At 39.2% G+C, this 19,721-nt stretch overlaps 1 protein-coding gene across 1 annotated transcript in view; it reads right to left on the minus strand.

Moving 5' to 3' along the window:
• Positions 1-516: 516 nt before the first annotated feature.
• LAMA2 (laminin subunit alpha 2) overlaps positions 517-19,721 on the minus strand; it is a 400,132-nt gene continuing 380,927 nt past the window's right edge. Inside the window, 9 exon segments of the mRNA XM_068416012.1 lie at positions 517-780; positions 3,331-3,553; positions 4,175-4,305; positions 4,665-4,818; positions 8,338-8,493; positions 10,919-11,108; positions 12,661-12,773; positions 17,835-18,051; positions 18,873-19,049. Of these exon segments, the coding sequence (XP_068272113.1) occupies positions 623-780; positions 3,331-3,553; positions 4,175-4,305; positions 4,665-4,818; positions 8,338-8,493; positions 10,919-11,108; positions 12,661-12,773; positions 17,835-18,051; positions 18,873-19,049 (1,519 nt within the window). The 3' untranslated portion in view covers positions 517-622.

Below are 19,721 nucleotides of genomic sequence, written 5' to 3' on the forward strand. Positions count from 1 at the left end.
ACATTTTCCTTCCCTGCACTTGGTTCCATGGCTATAACAAGACAGCAGCCACGTAGACTACATAAACTTTTGAATTTCTCAGTGAAATTTTCGTGGGAAATATCATGGTCAGAAAATTTTTCTAAAAGCTCTTGGGAGTGATTTAAACAAGGTAATATGCCCATTTCTAATGAAAGATGGAGGTGTGCATGCACCCAAGTGCACTCTATTTAGAATGGTAAAGGAATGCAATCTACCTCACAAAAAGTATTTAGGGAGCATTTCAGGGAGTTTGAGTCAATGATCCCTAAGGGTCCCTTCCAGCTTGAGATATCGTATGATTCTATGATTCTAAATTTCACAGTAAAGGAACACGTTGCATAATATGTGGTCTCACTCATTAGAAGAATGATGAAACATTTCCATTTTAAGCTATAAGGAAAGAGATGGATAAAAATTACTGTTCTACTCCATTAATGAAGGGCATGGGAGGTACCTTGAAATAGCCATTTGAATATGCCACAAACACTACTCAAATACTTGCATAAAGACATTTTATTATGAATGCAATGTATATATAGATTTTTTTTCTTTTTTAATCTGAGGTGCTTATATAAACAGATCCGTATCAGTTGAATTACAGTTAGTTTGCAGGGCATGACAGTGGTTGAACACCCTTCAGCTCCAAAGCTTTGCTGAAGTTAATCTCTTGAGGTTTAGCAGTACCCTTGGTAAGCTTCAGAAATCGAATACATCCTTTAAAACGGATATTAGTGGTCAGCCCAAACTGAGTCACACCATCTGAAGGAGGGAAAAAAAAGGCAAAAGGAATTATATAAGTCTAAGTTGATACTTAAGGTTGTTCTTTCAGAGTCTTGCAGGAGAATAGATGTCCCCAGCAATAAATGAATATGTTTTATTTGCTGTATATCTTCTTAATTAAAAAAAGATTACAAACCTTATGAGTGAATGTGATAAATGCTTATGTTAGTGACAACAATCCAGTCTTCTTTCCTTTTTCTGTCCTGGCATGACAGTGGCAGAATCTGAACACATTTAAACTACCATTGTAAACCATATAACTCAGTTATGTGACATAAAGGAAATTAAAGAAAATGGCCAAATGGCAGCTTGCTAACCTACAAATGGCACATGATGCATACGTGCTCATCCTGCAGATCTCCAACTTCTCAAGCTATTTATCCACAGAATAACAGAGCAAAAAAAAAGGCCAAAACGGATGCAGTTCTCAGCCCTAACATCATGAAAAGGCCAGTTCCTCAGTATGGACTTCAGGTGTCATTTAAGGAATGGTTTGGGGAGTTTTCACGCATTCTGATTTTTTTTTCCTTGCTGATAGTAAAGCCAGGGATTTGAGTACATCTCTTCCACTAAAGAAGGAGGGAACTATTCTGGTGTGACCAGATGATAGAAGTGAGGGTTGGTTTGACTGGGAAGCTGACAATATTTCTCTCAACTGCTTGAAATTCATGGCATGACTTGTTCCTTAATGTTCTTCCATGTGAAAAAAGTGGCTACAGGGGTGCACTCCAATACCAATCTATGTGACTAATAAAGTAAGGGTTGCAGAAATAACTTTACACATGTAGAGGACTGACTGGCCATAGCATTATGCTGTTTCACAGAGGATGAGACCGTTGAATCTATCTGTGCCTTCTTGCACAGTGAAGAGTGACAGGAGATGAGTAATGGCTTTTATGGGTAGCCAGGAATTTATGTCCTTGCCCAAGCTCTGGTGGCAAAAAGTTTCTCTGCACAGGACAATCTCCACCAGCTGAATCTAGTGGGTTTACACTGTTTTGCACTGTTTATGCAGCCAGGAGAAGCCTCAAGAGGGCTGTAAAATACAGATGCTTACTAATTTTACAAAATCCCGTGATACTGTGTTTTAAATTTGTGATGAGGCTGTCTAGGTATTAGGAATGTTAAAACAAATCTTGGATGAGCTAGACTAGACTTGATCAAGAGAAGTGTGAGGTGTTTAAATGTGCATGTAGGTTTATTAAATAATTTCTAACTTGCCATGTGGCTGAACTCAGGAATATCACTTCAACATGATGTAAGTGTAGGCTTGTTTTGTACAGATTGCTGTGTTACTTCATTTGTTTCTCTTGCTATGTTCCTCTTAACATACAGTCCAGAACGAGACAGTAACTTCATCTGCAGTGTTTCTTTAGTGTTAGCTCCTATGGTAGAATCCTGTTACAAAAAGGCTGCCACAAAGCTGTTTTCCTTCTGGCACAAATTTGCTGGTCTTTATCAATAGTCACTGTGACTGAAGTATAACTCTCACACTTCAGTATCATTCAGAACATTTTTGAAAATGTTCTGAAGCTTTAGAGAGAAGGCTTTTTGGATGCACTGAATCACACATTAGAACAGGGGGAAAAGCAACTTCCAGCAAATCATTTAGGAATTAACTCAAGACACATCTTGCCATTGACCTCAGTATGCACTAGAGCAGGCACATACTGCAAACATACTTAGCTTTTTCGTTTGCAAACTAGAGGGAAACTTTATTATAAATGCAACAAAATTGGCACTTTGCAACATCTTAACCGTGTTTTGAGAAAACAAACTGCTATTAGATAAACTTGTTGTCTGTCTATGAACAGATGAATACTAGCATTCATTATCAGCTTAGTGGAAGATGAAGCTAGCTACAGAGCTCAGCCCAGTTCTGGATCCTGTTCAATTACTTCTGCCTGAAGCAAGTTCTCTCGAGGACTTCCAGAATATTGAGTAGCAAATTTAGATTTTTTTTTTCCCTTTAAAAACCACCTGACCATGAGCAAAGATATTAATCAGAAAGAGGTGGTGTTCTCTCACCTCTCTGTCCAGCCTGTTGTCCACATTCCTCAGTTCCTCAGGTTTTACAGGCTGATTTACACATATGCAGTGCCCTGCCCCGCCAAGGGCATATATGCGTTCTTTAGTTAAATTTAACTTTGCCATTCTTAAGTTAAATTTAAATTTGCCAAATGCTGTTACTATTGAAACATAACTATTATGCTGTTACTAAACAGAAAGTTTTAAGAGGGAGGATGTGTGTGTGTGGGCAGCAGAAGGCAAAAAGTCTTCCCGCTCCTCTGTGACAGTGTCTACTTTTGAGACCGGCCAGGGGATCTGCGAGAGTCCCTTGGTTCTGCAGAACTTCTTGTTCTGAAATGCAGCTGGATGCAGAAACGAGCACCCATTCAAACTGATACAAACTTAGACAGTCTTATCCATCAACTTTAACATACTAGTCCCAATTTTATGATTTAAAACATTACCAAGGTAGAGTTGCTAGAGCACAAGTAAAGCATCGTTTGTGAGTTAAATGCTCACCAGGATATCCTCCGACAAAGACAGGGTCATTAGTGTCTGCTGAGGTTGAGGCCCTGTTTGGGCTGTTACCATCCACCTGTCTGTCATCCACAGTCAGCTCTAAACGGTGTTTGATCTTGCTTGCAAAAACCTTGTGCCACTGTCCATCACACAAACTGCCTGGTGCATCGGGCTCATAGATAGCAGAGAATCGGCCTGCACCATTGTCAACGTGAAACATCACCTGAAAAGTGTGACATCAAAGTTAGATAGTTCTCAAAACAGTTCTATTGTTCTTATTTTTATTATGTTTTTAATTATTTAAATCAACATGCTCTCACTACATGCACTAAAGCTCTGATTTAATACTCTGTGTGGATTGCTGTCCCTCTGCATAGTCTCACTGGGGTCTGGGTTATGTCACTGAGATAAACACTAGTGTAAATATGCAAAATCATTGTCTAGGTTGTCATTTTTCCATTTTTGCCTTAGTTTTTGAGGGGTCCCTGAAAAAACAGCTCTCTATAGTGGTAACACTACTGACTGGTTTACCAGATTGGGAAATAAAAGATATACACAAATATTATTAATGATAAAACTTTTCCTCAAAACTTTTCCGATTCTCACTAATTTAAGTCCTGATATTGCAGTTTTAGGAGGCTCAAGTGTTACAGAATCTTTTAAAATAACTTTGCAAAAGTGTAAGAAGGAGCCTCTTGATGTATGGGAAGTGGCAAGTGCTGCATAAAGGAGAGCCCTGATATTGACTGAGACACCTTGAGATTGAAGTAGTAAGCTTGCATTTAAACTACCTGTGATTTTAAAAACAGTCTGTATGAAGAGCCAAAAATGCTTTGCTACTCACTTTTCCGTCTACTAATTCAATGCCAAGCCCATCCATCTTCTGGCTGCTGACTCCTAGGAGAACACCATTCATTCGTGTTGTACGGAATTCAAATTCCACGAGCAGGTCAGTGCCCACTTTGTATGCACCAACTTGGAGAGAAAAGAGGAGGCGTAATAAAGTGAAGAAAAGTACTTAATACGTTATTCCTAATAATCACACTAAGTGTGTTGCCAGTAATGCAAGGTAGCTAACTCAGCATTATTAATGCACTCCATTCCATGTGAAATCATGTAAGTAACTGTTATGGTGCCTGTGCCTAGTGTGAGACCTTGCTAAAAAGTCATATAGTCTATTCCTAGGCAAGAAACTAAAAATGATCAGTGAGAGTTTCAAGTATTGGTCTCACTTTGCCGCCAGTCAACAGTAGTTAGGTAGCACTGGAAGTTTCTGAAAACAGCATCTCCTTTTTCTCTGTTCGCTGCCTACCAGCAGAATTGTTGTTCATTACCTGTTTTGGCAAAGCCTGTTCCATCGAAGTATGTTCCTTTCTGTACAGTGACAAAGCATTTTCCAACATTGAAGCTGGAAGTTGGATTATCCAGGTCAACAGGTGATTCTGTCATTTTAAAACCTCTGATGCAGCCGTCGATGCTATAGGTGACCTGCATTCAATATTTCAAACAAAACATATAACTGTGCAAAGCAAGCTGAAGTGCTCAGCATAAAGGCCTGAAGTATGTCATCAAAAGTACCTTTCCTCTGCTTCTCTGCTGGATTTATGGAGCTGATAAAACTTGAATTTTACATGGCTAATCCTTAATATCTGATTGTAATTGGAATCTAATCTCAGCCAAACTGAGGATGAATTACATTACTTTCCAGGGATGTGATCCGAGTCACATCTATTTGGCTTAATGGAGGGGACATAAAATAATACACTGCATAATGAAACATAGCAAATTACATCAGCAATGCAGGAATTTAATGGCCTATACTTTACCTTTTTAATTGACTAGGTTATGGGGTTTTCAAGTAGGTGAAGATACTGGATATAGTTCTCTGGGTTGCGAGTAATTTTACTAGGGCTTTTTTTTTTCCCTCCCCTTTAATCACTTTACTATGGGCCTAATATTGCATGGTAAGACAGAGCTAATGCAGGAACACAGCTATTAAAATGAACAAAGCCCCTCCGTAAAAGTTGTTGCCTGTACATAGTTCTTATATGTAACCATATATAGGTCTGGTGACCACACTGACAAGGGTCACTCTGTTGGCCAGAGAGGCAAGTGGAGGCAGGGGATGTGCTTGGGTGTATGGAGGCTCCTGTGCAGGGTAGCAAACTGCAGCTCCAGTTTGGCTTCTGCGCTGGGAGCACATTACTGTGACTCCAAGCTGGTGGCATGTGCACACTTAAGCTGGTGGTGTAAGTGAGATCCTGCCTGGGGCAGGAGTGAGGGGCTGCCCAGGCTACACCCTGGATTGTCCCTGGGCTCAGCTGTGTGATTACTGCATCCCAGTGGGGCCGCTGAGAGCCATTGGCATCTCCCCCGCTGTGAACTACCCCCTGAGCTCTCCCTCCCTTTTCTCTCTGAGGTGTGCAGCACCTGCATTTTGGTTCTCACCTTTAGACAAAGGCTTTGATCTTTGACTTAGAGTTAGGAAAATTTATCCCTGATATCAGTGGGAGAGAGGAAAATAATAAACCTGTACTTTGAGGAAGAAAAGGAAGATGTATTCATAAGCAATGAAGTAGGAAGGAAGAAAATAAAATTCAGCATATAAAATACAGCGCAGAAATATGTATAAATACAGAATGGAGACAGGCACACCTGCAGAGGGAAGCCTTGGCTCTTCACACCACCTCCTCTAACAATATCCTTAATAGTGATTTGAAAGAATTTCCAAAGAATTTCTTTCCTTGTAAATCAAAGCTGGATGTACTGTGGAATGATACAGCTTATTACTGCTAAATACACCCATACAAAGTTTTCATGAGGACTTGAGCAATATCAGTGAATAAATTCAGTTCTGAGCTGAGCAATGCTTTCTGTCAACTTCTTTATCAATAGACCTTTTTCTAATTTCTAAGAGAAAGTCATCTCCAGATCAACAGGTTTTGTTACCAAAAAACAAAAATGCCACAAAAGAAAACATATCTTGCCATCTTCGCCGTGAGAATAAATCACAGAAATGCAAGATCTCTAGACAACTCAATAACATTCTCTAATTTTAAAATTTCACTTTCCCTATGGAAAAGCAAAGCTGGTTATACTTTAGCATGGTAACAGGCAATATAACATCTTTTGCTGAAAGCAGAGTTTTGAGTGCTTAAAACGTGACTTTGCTGAAGCCAAACAAGTAGGTACCTTCTGCACTGAATAGGAAGCCAGTCCACCTACGGTTACGTATTAGATGATTAGTGTCTAAAAAAGGTTGATGTGTGTTTAGCAGAAAGCCCTAACTAAGATAATACATACTTTCAACTTTGCTTCAGAGCCTTTACCTGAAGCCTACAACACAACACTCTATTAATACATCATGTGGTGTATTTTACTGAGAATCACTGAAAGGCGAGCACTGTTTTTTATCTTCTGTGAATGACATTTGAAGTCACAGCTTCATTTAAATCCCAAAGCACGTAAGACTGTCAGGATCTGACATGACTGTTATTGCCAGACTGAGCCATTTATCTGCACAGGTTTCTTCCATTACTTCTGACAAGGAGCAATAGGTAAAGATTTAGTGTTACCTTTCTCCTTAGATTAGTATTTGTAAATTGTAGATATATTTCAAAGAGCGTAATTTGATAGTATTAGGAATTCTGTTTTGTGGGTAGTTAAGTATTGCTTTTGTTTTTCAGTGCCTCAGATCTGGTTTGGTAAATCAGTAGATCTGCCTCAGTTTGGTCTTTCTACACAATCCAAAATTTGTTAAGAAATATGATCTTACAGGTCAATTTTCTTTATGGAACACGGCTCTCGGATTTAGAGTCATTATTCTTCCCCCTTATTCCCAATCCATGAATTATTATAGTGAATTGTTTAAGCAGGATCTAGGAATTCCTTTTCCATATTTATTTTGCCCACCTGAACTGGTGGACACTTGCCTGTCTATATACTAGTATTCGCCACTCCATAGTCATCTTACTAGCATGGGATTTACTCATGTGCAGTTTCTTTGAGAGTCTGGTTTTTGTTTCCCTGCTAGGATCTATGCTTTTGCCTCCTCTTTACCGATTCTGTATAGCCACCCAGAATGAGCTTAGACGTAGCTGCTACTGACATTCCAGTTTTTTGTCCACATTGTGCTGTACTATATGGCTAATTTGTTGTTTGCTGTAATTACTTTCACTCAAGTTCTGGTTTCTGCTTTGAAACACTCCTCTGTGCAGAGAAAAAATAATGCAGGGAAGAGGTTTTCCTCTGATTCTCATACTGGCATATCTTGAGGGGTGGGAGGGCAGCAGGAAAGTGAGATGACTGACATGGGATTGTGCAGTAGGATGCAATAAATGGCCTGGGTGAAGAAATAGTGTGTTCCTAGTTAATCCTACAAGGTTTAGGCCAAAATTATATTTACTTCTCTGGGCTCTCTGTTTGCCAAGGTATCTTCTGTGTCAGCACGGAAGGTGGGCATTTAGACTGAAACAGTGATAAATTGAAATGTGCACATTTGATTTGGAAACAGAAAGAGGACAACAGAGTTTTCATGGCCTTACTTCAAAATACGTTCTCTCCTAACACAAACCCAGTTACTACAGTAAGCAGCTGTACCACTGGGTACATTGTCCAGGGTAATTTTGGCTTCTACTGCTTCTCTTAGGAGATGCTTTCACTGTTTATTAGCACTTATTGCTAGATGAATTGCAGCCAAGAGAAAGGGCAAGTAGTATTCAGGACCTTATACTCTAGCTGCGCAGTGATCCAAGTGGATACAAGTGTATGGGTCTTTCTACTTTTCCATAATAGCAACTAACTCTGCTATTTCTAGTTCTTTGCATTAACTGGATTTTGAGTCAGATCTTTCCACTAAAAGAATGCAGCATACCTCCAGTAAGGTCCATTTAATACATGTTCTTGAGCAGTCTGAGGGAAAAGTGAAACAAAACAAAACTGGGAAGACATTGGTACCACTCAAGACATACTTAAGGAGTGTGAGATAACTTAAACAAACTTGCTTACCGGACCAATTCTTCTAGTTGTGTAGTTAATGGGCAATCCTCCAACATACAGCATTCCTACAACATCCAATATATCGGCCTTCTTGGGGCTCACAGTCCTGTTTGAAACACCATCTACTATCAGGTTTCCTTCTTGCTTCGTTCGAATTACTTTTATCTAAAAAAAGACACACAAATGCAATACAATTACAGATAGTTTTCTGATAACTGTTTCCAGATTGTAACTAGCCTTCTAGTCCAAAATATGTAACACTACAGGAGAAAGTAGTAGGAGTGGTTAACAGAAGTACTGTGGCAGCAACTATGGATAATGTTAATGCAACAGAGTTCCTGTGCAAGGTTTTGTGCAAACATATGACTGCCTTTCAATTGGCTCTGGGTCAGGAGGCATTATGACTGTTATTTATCAGAATTACTGAAAGGACTTGGGGTTCATTTTAAAACCTTTTTACTATCATAGGCATGCCACAATATTGTTTTTCCTGGAATCAGATAGCAGTCTTAATTACTGGGAATAGTAAATGCTGAATGTTAATGGCACCGGTTGCAAATCTTTGTTATAGCACATGTTTGCAGACAATATTGAGTTTATGATTCTACTAGTTTGGATGTGCCTCAGATCATAGTTCATGCTAGAGTAAATATAATACCAACTATGTTCTGTTGGTATTATGGCTTCTGTTCAGACAAATGGGCTGTGAATCGCATGGAGGAAGTGCAATTGCTGAAGAGTTGGGGAAATTCTACCCCAATAACCCCTGGCCAATTACTTTCCAAAGATTTATATTGAAATCTCTACAGATCAGTATAACAATGATTCTGTATAAAAAAAGGAATAAAATGTAAAATGCAACATGCACCTTAGCAGATTTCTAAACAGCACAGTGGTTAGCTCACCAGAGTAGTAGAGAAAGAGAAACAGCATTTCTCTTTGGCTTTTCTTTAACATGGCTGCTTCTGCTTCAGTGTGGCAGCACATCTGTCATGCAATGGGAATGACTGAACACTGACAAGGGGCGGCCTGAAGGTGAGGGACTGAACTTGGTGTTTATGGACAATTGTGAATTTGAGATGGACATTTACACCCTGGGTAGAAGGAGGATTTGGTGAGTGAGACAGGAACTGGGAACAGACAGTCTTACAGAGGACCTGAAGAGACAGCAGCAGCACAATGTGGCTTCTGTAGGCCTGATGGACATGTTTGAACATAAAAAGGTTCTCACTAAAAGGATTATTTTAAGGAGAAGCCCCTGCTTTCTTACAAAGACTGTGGTCTTTTATTAAGACGTTGCTCTTTTCCTCCCAGAATGGACTTCCTTGTGCTTTTTGGGAACGGTGACTTTGGATTTTGTCTCCATTCTCTCCTACAAAAACGGGATCAACAACACGGGTCCCTCTCTCACAGAGTGCCAAGCTGCATGCCCAAAGAGCACAGTCTTGGATTAAGAATATAGGTTTCAGTTAGTTCTCTTAGAATATAGGGAAAATGGCTAGAAGAGCAAAAAAAAAAAAATATCTTTGATCTATGTCTATAGAGATTCTAGCAGAAAGGGGCCCTGGTCTACTGCCAGTGCTCCTAGGCGTTATGTAAAACAGATAAATATGACTAGAACTTTATTTTTTCCCCTCATGAAATATGTTGGTTTAGAGCATTTGCTATCATTAAAAAGTTCATGAATAAAAATCCAGCGAAAATAAAATTCCTGTGGAACAGGGAGGGAATGAAGCAAAGAGGGACTAAGGATGACTGCAAAGAGGGTGTTGTAAGACCAATTCAAGCATAACAGAAAATGCAATTAGATTTTTTCTCATTTGTTGATAAGAGAAGTGGATGGTGACTTTCCAAATACCTGTCCAAAATGTAATGTCTCTTATAGCATATAACTTGAATACGTGGTTACATGTATTCTTTTCTTCTGTGTCTTTATTGGTGCGTTCGAGCGTATTACCTAATGAATATACTATGTCTGATGTCCTTGGCCCAGTAAATATTAAACTTCATGGTTGTGACATTATTCCTTTGCTTACCATCCGAAAGCCACAGGCATTGTATGTAAATACTTCCTCTCATAAAGTCACAGAAGGGGCTGCCAAGTACATCCATTAATACCATATTTATTCCCTAATGAATTAAATTAACAATGCAGGAAGGATTTACTTAAGTCTTTTTCTTTTTTCTTTTCTTTGTTCTTAGCATTATGGCTGAACAGTGGCATTATTAACAAAGAAACAACTGGCTTTAATGATGTATTCAATCACAATGAGCTGATACTCACCTGAGCCCTATTAGGCAAGATGTAACATTTTCTGCAGTTCCTTACCATACATGGGACATATTCTGAATATGTCCAGAAATATGTGTTTCCTGAAGGACATATTTCAAAGATCAGCACTAACTTTTTGTTAGTAGAATATGTACCGTGTACTCAACAGTGCATCTGAAAGCACAAATTTTGCAGACTACAGAAATGCCTAGTTGTAAAGTTTAGCTTGTATAGACTACATTTTGGAAATATCTTAAGGCAAAGCAAAGCTCGCTTTTAGCATTACAAAGAATAATTTAGCATTAGTGACTATTATACCTTGTGCCACTGGCCATCATTTATTTTGTTGGAAATCATTGTGTTGGTGTCTCCGCTCCCCAGATCATAGCTGAAGTAAGGCAGTCCATTCTTTATCTGAACTGTAGCAAAATCAGCATGGTTGATCCGGGCCATATAAAACAGCAAGCCAGAATCAGCTGTTGTTCGGACTTCAAATTCAATTGTAAGTCTGAAAATCAAACAAACAGGAAAACAGTAACAAAGGAAAAGATATTCAGAGTCAGACAGGAGACAAATTTATCTGCTTTACCTTTCTGTGTTCCTCTAACAAAACTTTACATTTAGTGGCCCATTTTATTTGTCCATCAGGGTTGAAGAAAAATAATTGGTCGTACGTGAATTGCATTTCACACATATTTGATCCATGACATGTGAGTGTTCATTAGTCCCTTTGCTGTGGAAATACAAAAGTGCAACCTTGGCAGAGAATTTCAAGATACAATTCTCAGCTGCAGCTGTAGTTGCTAGAAAATCCTAGCACTTGTAAAATTCCAGCGGCGTTATCCATCATCCACACACGTAATGCTCACAAAGAGGAGCGAGCTGTAGTGACAGCTAGCAAATGTTGAGTTTTTAATGAGCTGTATTGCCTGAAGACAGTTTGCAAAACTTTTAAAGACGCAGAGAGAAGAGTTTACAATCAGGATATAAAACACTTATTCTGATTTCTCCCAACTGAAAATGGGAGCGTGTCTGAGGAGGTCTGCTATCCCTTGGACTGAATGGTAATGCCAAAAACCTCCCCTACAGCAAAGAACCTGGGAAGAAATGATTTAGATACCTAGATGCTAAGGTTGTACTGGCAGCACATCACTAACCTAGCCCAAGCCGAGCTGCAAAGTCAGTACCTGAAAGTAGTTGATAATATAAGCGTGAAAAATGATTGCATGAAAACAATCAAGCCTGGATTCTTATTTGAAAAGAAGGCATGCAAGGACTGTAGGATTACATATTTCTTTTAATTATTTTCCCAGTTTTCTAAAATTAACATACAAGAAAATATGCAGTACAGCATCGTTATAGATAAAAATAAGTGTGAGGCTGATGGACTTGCATACTAGAAAGGAGCAAAAATGCTCAGTGGTGTGACATGGCACATTTGTTAATGATCATGTGCCATCACAGCAAAAAAGAACAACAAAGAAGTTATAGCTTCCCAAACCCATTGAAAACAGCTGTATTTTTATTAAGTAGCTCTTGGAATTCCTTTGCGTATCAATGTGTATATGTATATATTGTTATACTTTGGGAGGGCAATGTCATTTTGCTTGTTTACTGTGCCAGCTTGCTCTTAACTATCAGAAGAAAGGGAAAAAAAGGTTTGCTTATTACAATAAATTATCAAGTTAATGAACCAAGAAACTTTCTTCCAAAAAAGCAACCTATGAACTCAGTTGCATGAGCTGGTTCCATTCTTCTGTTTGTTTTTCTGCAAATCAGTCTGGGATCTGTATGTGGCTAAACCCTTACAACGAGGTAAACTGTTTTCTTCTGATAGTTAAGAGCAAGCTTGCTTGAGGGAGCTACTTAGGTGGGCACTTCATTGGCTAGATTTCATGCTTTAATGCTTTAATATTTGCATAATGAAATGAAGTAGCCATGGGACATGATCTTTTTTAGATTATGCCCATAATTTTCTGAGATGCTTTTGAGAGTATTAGGAGGGGTAATTTGTTTCAACATGATTCCATCAAAACTTGATGCTGAAATAAACCATATACCTGTTTTTCACTTTGGTGTCATCAAATGCAACTGCAATGTGGCTGTTCCTTGAAAGACCAAATTGCTTGCCACCTTCCAAAATGGCTGGTTCTGTGTCAGCAGCACAGGAATCCTGCAAAATATACAGCGATCATACAAAGTTCATATTTTGTATCTATATCTCAGCTGTGCACGTGCTGGAAGTCTTCCAACTGCTCAGGAGTTAGAATATTCTACCTAGTGTAGACACTGTCCCTTCAATTTTCCAGCATGTTGATGTCTCATCACACCAGCTACAGTTATAAACCAGTATGACAAGAGCTTGGTGTAAAGGCAGAGCTTGTTAAGCTGGTTGTAAAAGCAAATAAAAGTAATACATGAGCATTGCTGCTTTCATGCCATCAGTGGGCATTTACAAGAGCGATTTCCAGGCAGCTCAGTGTACTCTTAGCTCACATAACCGAGTTTTACATAGGAGGATGCACTCTTATAGAAATGAACCAAGACTTAAGTTGTAAAGGGATGCTTTGGCTGTCGACTTGAAATCTAGTCACCTTAAAAATAATGAGTTAAAAGTAGTTTTCAGATCCTGCACCTGTCAACAAGTTCCCCATTTTACTTCTTTATATTGTTTTACAATTGTATTCTTTGTTTAATGTGCTGTTGTTTCCCCTGGTGCTGCTGAAAGGCCCCCACAAACAGTAAGGGAAGCTGAATAACTGACAGATAGAAGTAACAACTGTTAAACTCCCTGAGCTGTATAATGCAGATTAGCCAGGGGGTAAAGAAAGAAACCCCTCCCTGTCTGTTCCACTTCTATTAATCTTAAAGTGGTGCAACAATGGAAAGTAAAATATCTTCTGCCTAGTATAATTTTCTCTTTTTAATTTCACCAGGTCTTTTAATCTCTGGCCCTAAAGCTCTTGTGTAGGGGTGCCTGGGGCAATGCGAGACCATGGTAATTACCAGCTCCTACTCATGTCTAGCTTTTGCCTCCCACTGAGAATATTGTGAAGAAACCACTGAAAGGATCTAAGGCAACACAATATCAGGACAATACCGCTGGGAAAAAAACAAACTTTGATAGCTGCGAGCTGTGTTTTTAAGCACTGTGGCTGATACCATTTTGGATTGGCGACAGTCTGTTATTGGAGCCCTGACTCGGCAGGGACCTGCAAAGCACAAGGTGCGGTGCTTTGCTGACAAAGAGCTCTTTCTGGGAAACATTTTGAAACGCCAGGAGTGACTCATCAGGCATTGAGATTTCAGCCACGAAGAGGAAATTTCTTTCCCCCTTTCACTCAGTTTTTCAGTAGTGTTATATATTTCGCTTTCACACATCACAAAAATCTTCACAACAGTATAGAGCGCTTCTAAAAGTTAGTTTTGCACGATGAATGCTCTGGTTTGAATTTGACAGAGTAGAACACCATGCATGATGACAAATACACATCAATGTGCAATGGAGGGAAAAAACAGGGAAAATTCAGCAGGACCAAACGAAGTTATGAATGTGTGATACAGTCTTCCAGCGATCATCAAATAGGAAAAAAAACCCATATACCCATAATGCTGGGTAAAGTTTCTAATTATTTTAAGCTTTACAGGTTTATCTAAAAGTTTACAACTATGTTAATAATAATACTGTGTATATAATACTTTCAATAGCATTTCGGCTTGCTAAAATTTGAAGATAGGGACTAACTACAGTACTAGAACAACAGGAAAGAATTGGAAAAAAACCTGACACACACTTTCCTGTGGCACACTTTTACATATTACATGGTAAAAGGACATACTCTGACAGTAAATTGAATCCTAGGCTGGTTTATGGTAGTAAAGGGTCTGGCCCTGACACTTCAGCTGCTCCCCAGCATCAGCAAACATGGCAGTTTTTCTTCATCCCAGCATGAGGGACTGTAAGGAAGGGCAAGGAGTGGGGGAGAGCACCAAACCCACTGTGATGGTTGGAATCATAGCAAGCATACACTGATTATCTACTGATAAATACTCATCAATAATAGTAAAAATTCATTCATTAGGTTGATGTGGAAATGGCAGTAAAAGGAAAAAATCAGTAGGGCATGCTTAAAAAACTTCCAGGTTTTACTCACAAGCCTGTGTCTGCTTTAACTTTACCTAAGGACAGACAGCTTTCCAGCCTTCACAAGACTCTGAACTAAGCATGGATCATCAGCCTATATTAAAATTTTCTGGTTTTGTTTTTCCAGTAATGGCCTTAAGGTCATTTAAACTAGGTTTAAAACTGGCTGCTTAATAATCTTCCATATTACCTGGGAGCCTCCAGACTGAACTCTTCAGCTGCACTTTACTTCAGTCTTGTCAGATGCCAGGGACTTGCCTGGTAAGTCAAGAAGCTCGGTGTGTATCACAGTGGAAATGAAGGACAGAAAAGCCCACTGGTGGACTGTCACACATTCTCTACAAACAATGCTGTGTTAGCAATTACAAAGAAAGTAATTAGGGGAAAAAGGGAGCACCACTGAAGCAGTCCCCACAGCTCATTGAATAGTGTTAATAAAACAATGAAGTAATGCATGGAGAAATAGCTGAAGATACCATCACGGAGTCAAATGCAGAAGTAATTCTGGCGCTCTTCATTTCAGTGGCAAGTGAATCCTGAGAAGCAGTGAATAATATGAGGCAGAAGCAGCAGTTACCCAATGTTGAGAAACATTTCTGCATCCATAGCAAGCAGCAGCAGCAGACTGATGACCAGTGTACTTCCCAACTGTCCTACTTCTAGATCTTGTCTTGCTTTTAGTAGAGGGTGTTTTTTTTTTCATTTGGGATTAAAATCCCCCTCCCCTTTTACATGCAGATACATAATAGAGATAAAAAAGGTCCTAAAAGGACTCAAGTAGAACCGATACCTTATTTAAGCCTGCTATGTGGAAATCAATTTTTTCTGCTATATATTTTCCATATACAGTCCTTCTACACTGAGCTTCTGTATAATTAACGGTCATATGAGTGTTATCTCATTATTATACTGTAGTTACTTATTTTGTTGCAGCATTCCCCAGAAAAATACTTTGGAGAACTTACTTAGATGAAAATAAAAACTATCCAAAAGTTTGTCTTATTTATAATACTTTAAAGTCTTCAGAATACTAAAACAGTTTCATTTTTTCCAAGAAAGAAAGTGGAGTATTGGTGTTCTATTTAGATTTTTATTTTTAATTCCTGTTTCAAGTTATCACAGCTGTAGATATGTGATATACAAAACTCAGTTACGATGGGACTAGTTTCTGGTATCAATGAGTAGATCTATTCCTCTCAATTTTGCTATTTAAAAGTTAGTGCTTAGAGTCTTAGAAAGTGTGCACTTGCGCTCTCATGGGCTTCTGTGGTTTTAATATTGTTTACAATGCTTGATCAAGGGATAATATGACTGCACTCTTTCACAACAGTGAGCATTAAACTGGATAACCCTTTCTACCTTGTTGTTGCCTGGTTCCTTATCTTTCTATGGTAGCCTTACTATCCCACAAATTTACTTACTTTCAACTCCAAACAGAAGCATCGGAGCCCTCGTGTTACAACTACTCCACCTTGTGGGAATGAATCACAAATGCTGTCCCAGAGCATTAAAACGCCGATATATATATAAATCTGGGGCTTGGGGCAGGGTAGTAACTAAGATGGCGCTTGCCTATCTTGAACCCCAGGCTCCCATTTCCAGGTACACTGATGGCTGCATGTGCTGTGGAGACTTCAGTAGTGCCTGACAAGTCCTTCTAGATAAAGCTGTGCTATATGTGCCTGGCCGATGAAGGTGGCCATGAATCTCAAATATAAAATTAACCTTAATGAGTTAGGGGTTTTGGCCTAATTTTTGCACCCTTTTTTTGTAGGAAAACATTGTTAGAAATCCTACCTATGTCCATGGAAAACCAGATATGAATTCTGAAAACGAGTCAGGTAACAGGGAGTGACTGCAGCAATGAATTCAGGTTCCTTTGTCTCTAACTGACAGATTTACAGCCAACTGACTCACTGAAAATCACAACTAGGTGGGGTTTTTTTTTTGTGGTCTTCACACAATTCATTGATAATCTTGATCTCTGGGTCACGCAGAAAAAGCCAATACAAACAAACTCAGTGTTCTGTAATGTTGTGAAATGGGAATGAAGATTAAACCTGACCCAGGGTGAGAGTGCCTCCCAAAATGGTTGAAAGAACTTATGAAGCCAATCTGGAAGAAACTGTCAAAATTACTGACTCTTTTGTATTTGGTATATATAAAAAAGGAAGTTAAATATTCCAGTTGTTAACTTCTCAAAACTGTCTTATTATGGTAGTGTAAATTATGGCAGCGTAAATAGGCTCCTAACTAGGAAATGTACAGTCTTTTTTCACCGTTTGGAAACCTCACCCATACTGAACTATATCCTGCATAAACCTGTGGGTTGTATGAAAGTGTAACAAAATGCAAAGGATTTCCCCCCAAGAATATCTTCCAGTGGATATATTATTCAGTTTAATATTCCACTATCTAAACATATCTTTTCTGGACCGTAAAACGTTGCATCAACTTGTAAAACTGCTACACTTGTGACAGAAGAAGTTTCTTCTTAAATTTCATTGTGCAAGACTGCTTGCCGCTATCTAGCTGTTTAAAATTTCTGACAACAACAGTTGACCTCAATTTAGCAGTGACTGGGGTTTCAGTTCTTAAGTTCGTAAGTCTCCTGACTAAAGTTATAAAATAGCAGTGGAGAAATTGCCATATCAAACAGACATCTGGTCTACCTATTTCTTCATCCTGTCACTGACGGCTGTTATCATGTGCTTCAGAGAACGGCACAAGAAATATCATAATGCCATGGATTTCCCATAGGAAAAATTCCTTTCCAACCCTGATCAGATATTGCTTGGCTTACTTCCTGAAGTGCAAGGGTTTAGGGCTAAGCATTCAAGCCAAAGGGAATTTTACTGCTCTGTTGTTCTTTAAATTACTCTTGTGATAATCCAAGCAAATGACATCAACCAGTTTTCCATTATCCACAGGTTTTACTGACCTGCAACAAGATGTTCCCTTTACAATATCATGCTGAATTGTTACTATTTTTGTGGCAAATTACTTCATTATTCTTGATGGCTAGCTTTTCAGTTTTGCCTTGACGAGAAACTTTTCAAACTTTACCTGAGTGAAGTGATCTACACTTACAAGTGCTGAAGACAGAGATGGTGTTGGAGAAGGAGGTGCAGCAGGAGGAGTCCTTGGTCCTTCTTTCTCCCCATTAGCATCTGGTTCAGGTTGGATGAGGACTGCTGTGTGGATTGGTTTATCTTCATCCTCAGGTGGCCTAACCTCTGGTTCTAGAGAAGGACATTGGCCAATATCTGCATTTTCAAAGGACACGGGTTGAGCAAAGTCCATCGGGCTGAGAACACACAAAGAAATTGATGTCTGTTAGTTTTTCTGCCTTTTTGCCACCCATTTAAAAAGAATAGCTATATGCTGCAGTGTAATTCCACTTCACAGGACACAAGAGCCAGGACTCATCCATCCGTTTTAGCTACACAAGTGGGACACTTAAATTAGACGTGATAGTCACCATTGGCTTTCCTTCCTACAGTCAGTGCAGAGAGACAGGCATCCTCCTTGGCAAGATTTACCAGCCTAGGTATGCTAAATCACATTGCGGAGAAGTCCTTCTCTCTCTGATGTACACTGATGGAATGTGGGGTGATAAGATCCTAGTTTAGGTACTTCGGTTATGGGAAAGAAAGATTTAGGTGGGAACTTTTTATAGAGGTTTTACTTTATTCACTATTCCCTTTCTTTTTACTTAAATGTTCCTTCCCGATTACTGCAGCATGCACTTTCTGCAAAGCAAATTAATTCCCGTGGTGGTTCTCAGAATTTGTATACTCTTGGAGATCAACCTTACTTAAAAAAGTGTTATAGTACACCATAAATACCTATCACTGAGGCAAATCTTATTGCAGTGTTACTGTTGAATTTCTCTGATTTTATGGATAAATAGACAGGTGTTGTCTTGTCTGTAAAAGAGTTCATTAATTGCATAGCCTATGGACCGTATACTGCAGACAAAAAAAGGAAGGGCATATTAAGAAAACAGATCATATTCTAGGGCTTGCTCTTAGTATGATTCCTTGCAACAGTGAAGTTTCTATTCGCAGCCAAGGTAGTTAACCAGACCTCATTAACCAGACATTTGTTGGCATCAGTGAGACTTACGTAGCATTAATGACAAGATTCCATATACAGCCCTCAAAGTGTGGTATGTTTCTGAGAGGAGCAGTCTGAAACTGAGAAGAAGTACCCCCCACAAAGAGTTTCTTAACAGAGATGGGCTGGTCTGTTGGCAATCTCTGAGTCTGGCCTTTGTCTTCATCTACTTGAACAGTGAACATCCTGTGAAAAAGAGTTGAAAGCAAAGAAATATATATTTTACTCTGGTTATTGCTTGTATTGAAATCACCACTTTGCAGGCCCCATTTACTCCTATACCAGCTATAACACTGAGCAATCCAAATTATGTCATTAGCAGCTCACATTAAATGCATATTAACCACTATAAGGTGTTCAGCTACTGCTGTGCTTCCTTGGTGGTTCTCTGACAGAGCTTGGCAAAGTCATGCTGCAGAGAGGTGATAATATCAGTCCCTGGTCGAATAGGAAGAAGTGGTTTATAGTGTGGCAATGTGACACAGTAAGAGCCCAACCTGCTGTACTGTGATGGTAGGTATAACCATCCAGTGCTCAGCAGGATGGGAACAGCATGGGTCCCCTTTTGTTTGGGCTCCCTACTTCCTGGTTTGTAACAAGTTATTTTCTTCCTGCTGGGGAGAAACACTGCTACAGACTGCTCTGATTGCAGAATCAACCACAGATAACATACTGTAGACTTTCTAAAAGATCTGATAGCTTTTTCCTGGGGGAGATGGCAGAGTATGACAATTGTACCAATAAAAGTGCTATAATTCATTCTCATGGATAATGCACATGCTACAAGCTAAAGACAAAGCAGTCCCATGGAAGATACTGTTAAGGTTGAACAGAGGAAGGCAGAAGCTTCTGAAGCAC

The sequence above is a fragment of the Nyctibius grandis genome, chromosome 1 (assembly GCF_013368605.1).
Source record: "Nyctibius grandis isolate bNycGra1 chromosome 1, bNycGra1.pri, whole genome shotgun sequence".
Lineage (NCBI taxonomy): Eukaryota > Metazoa > Chordata > Aves > Nyctibiiformes > Nyctibiidae > Nyctibius > Nyctibius grandis.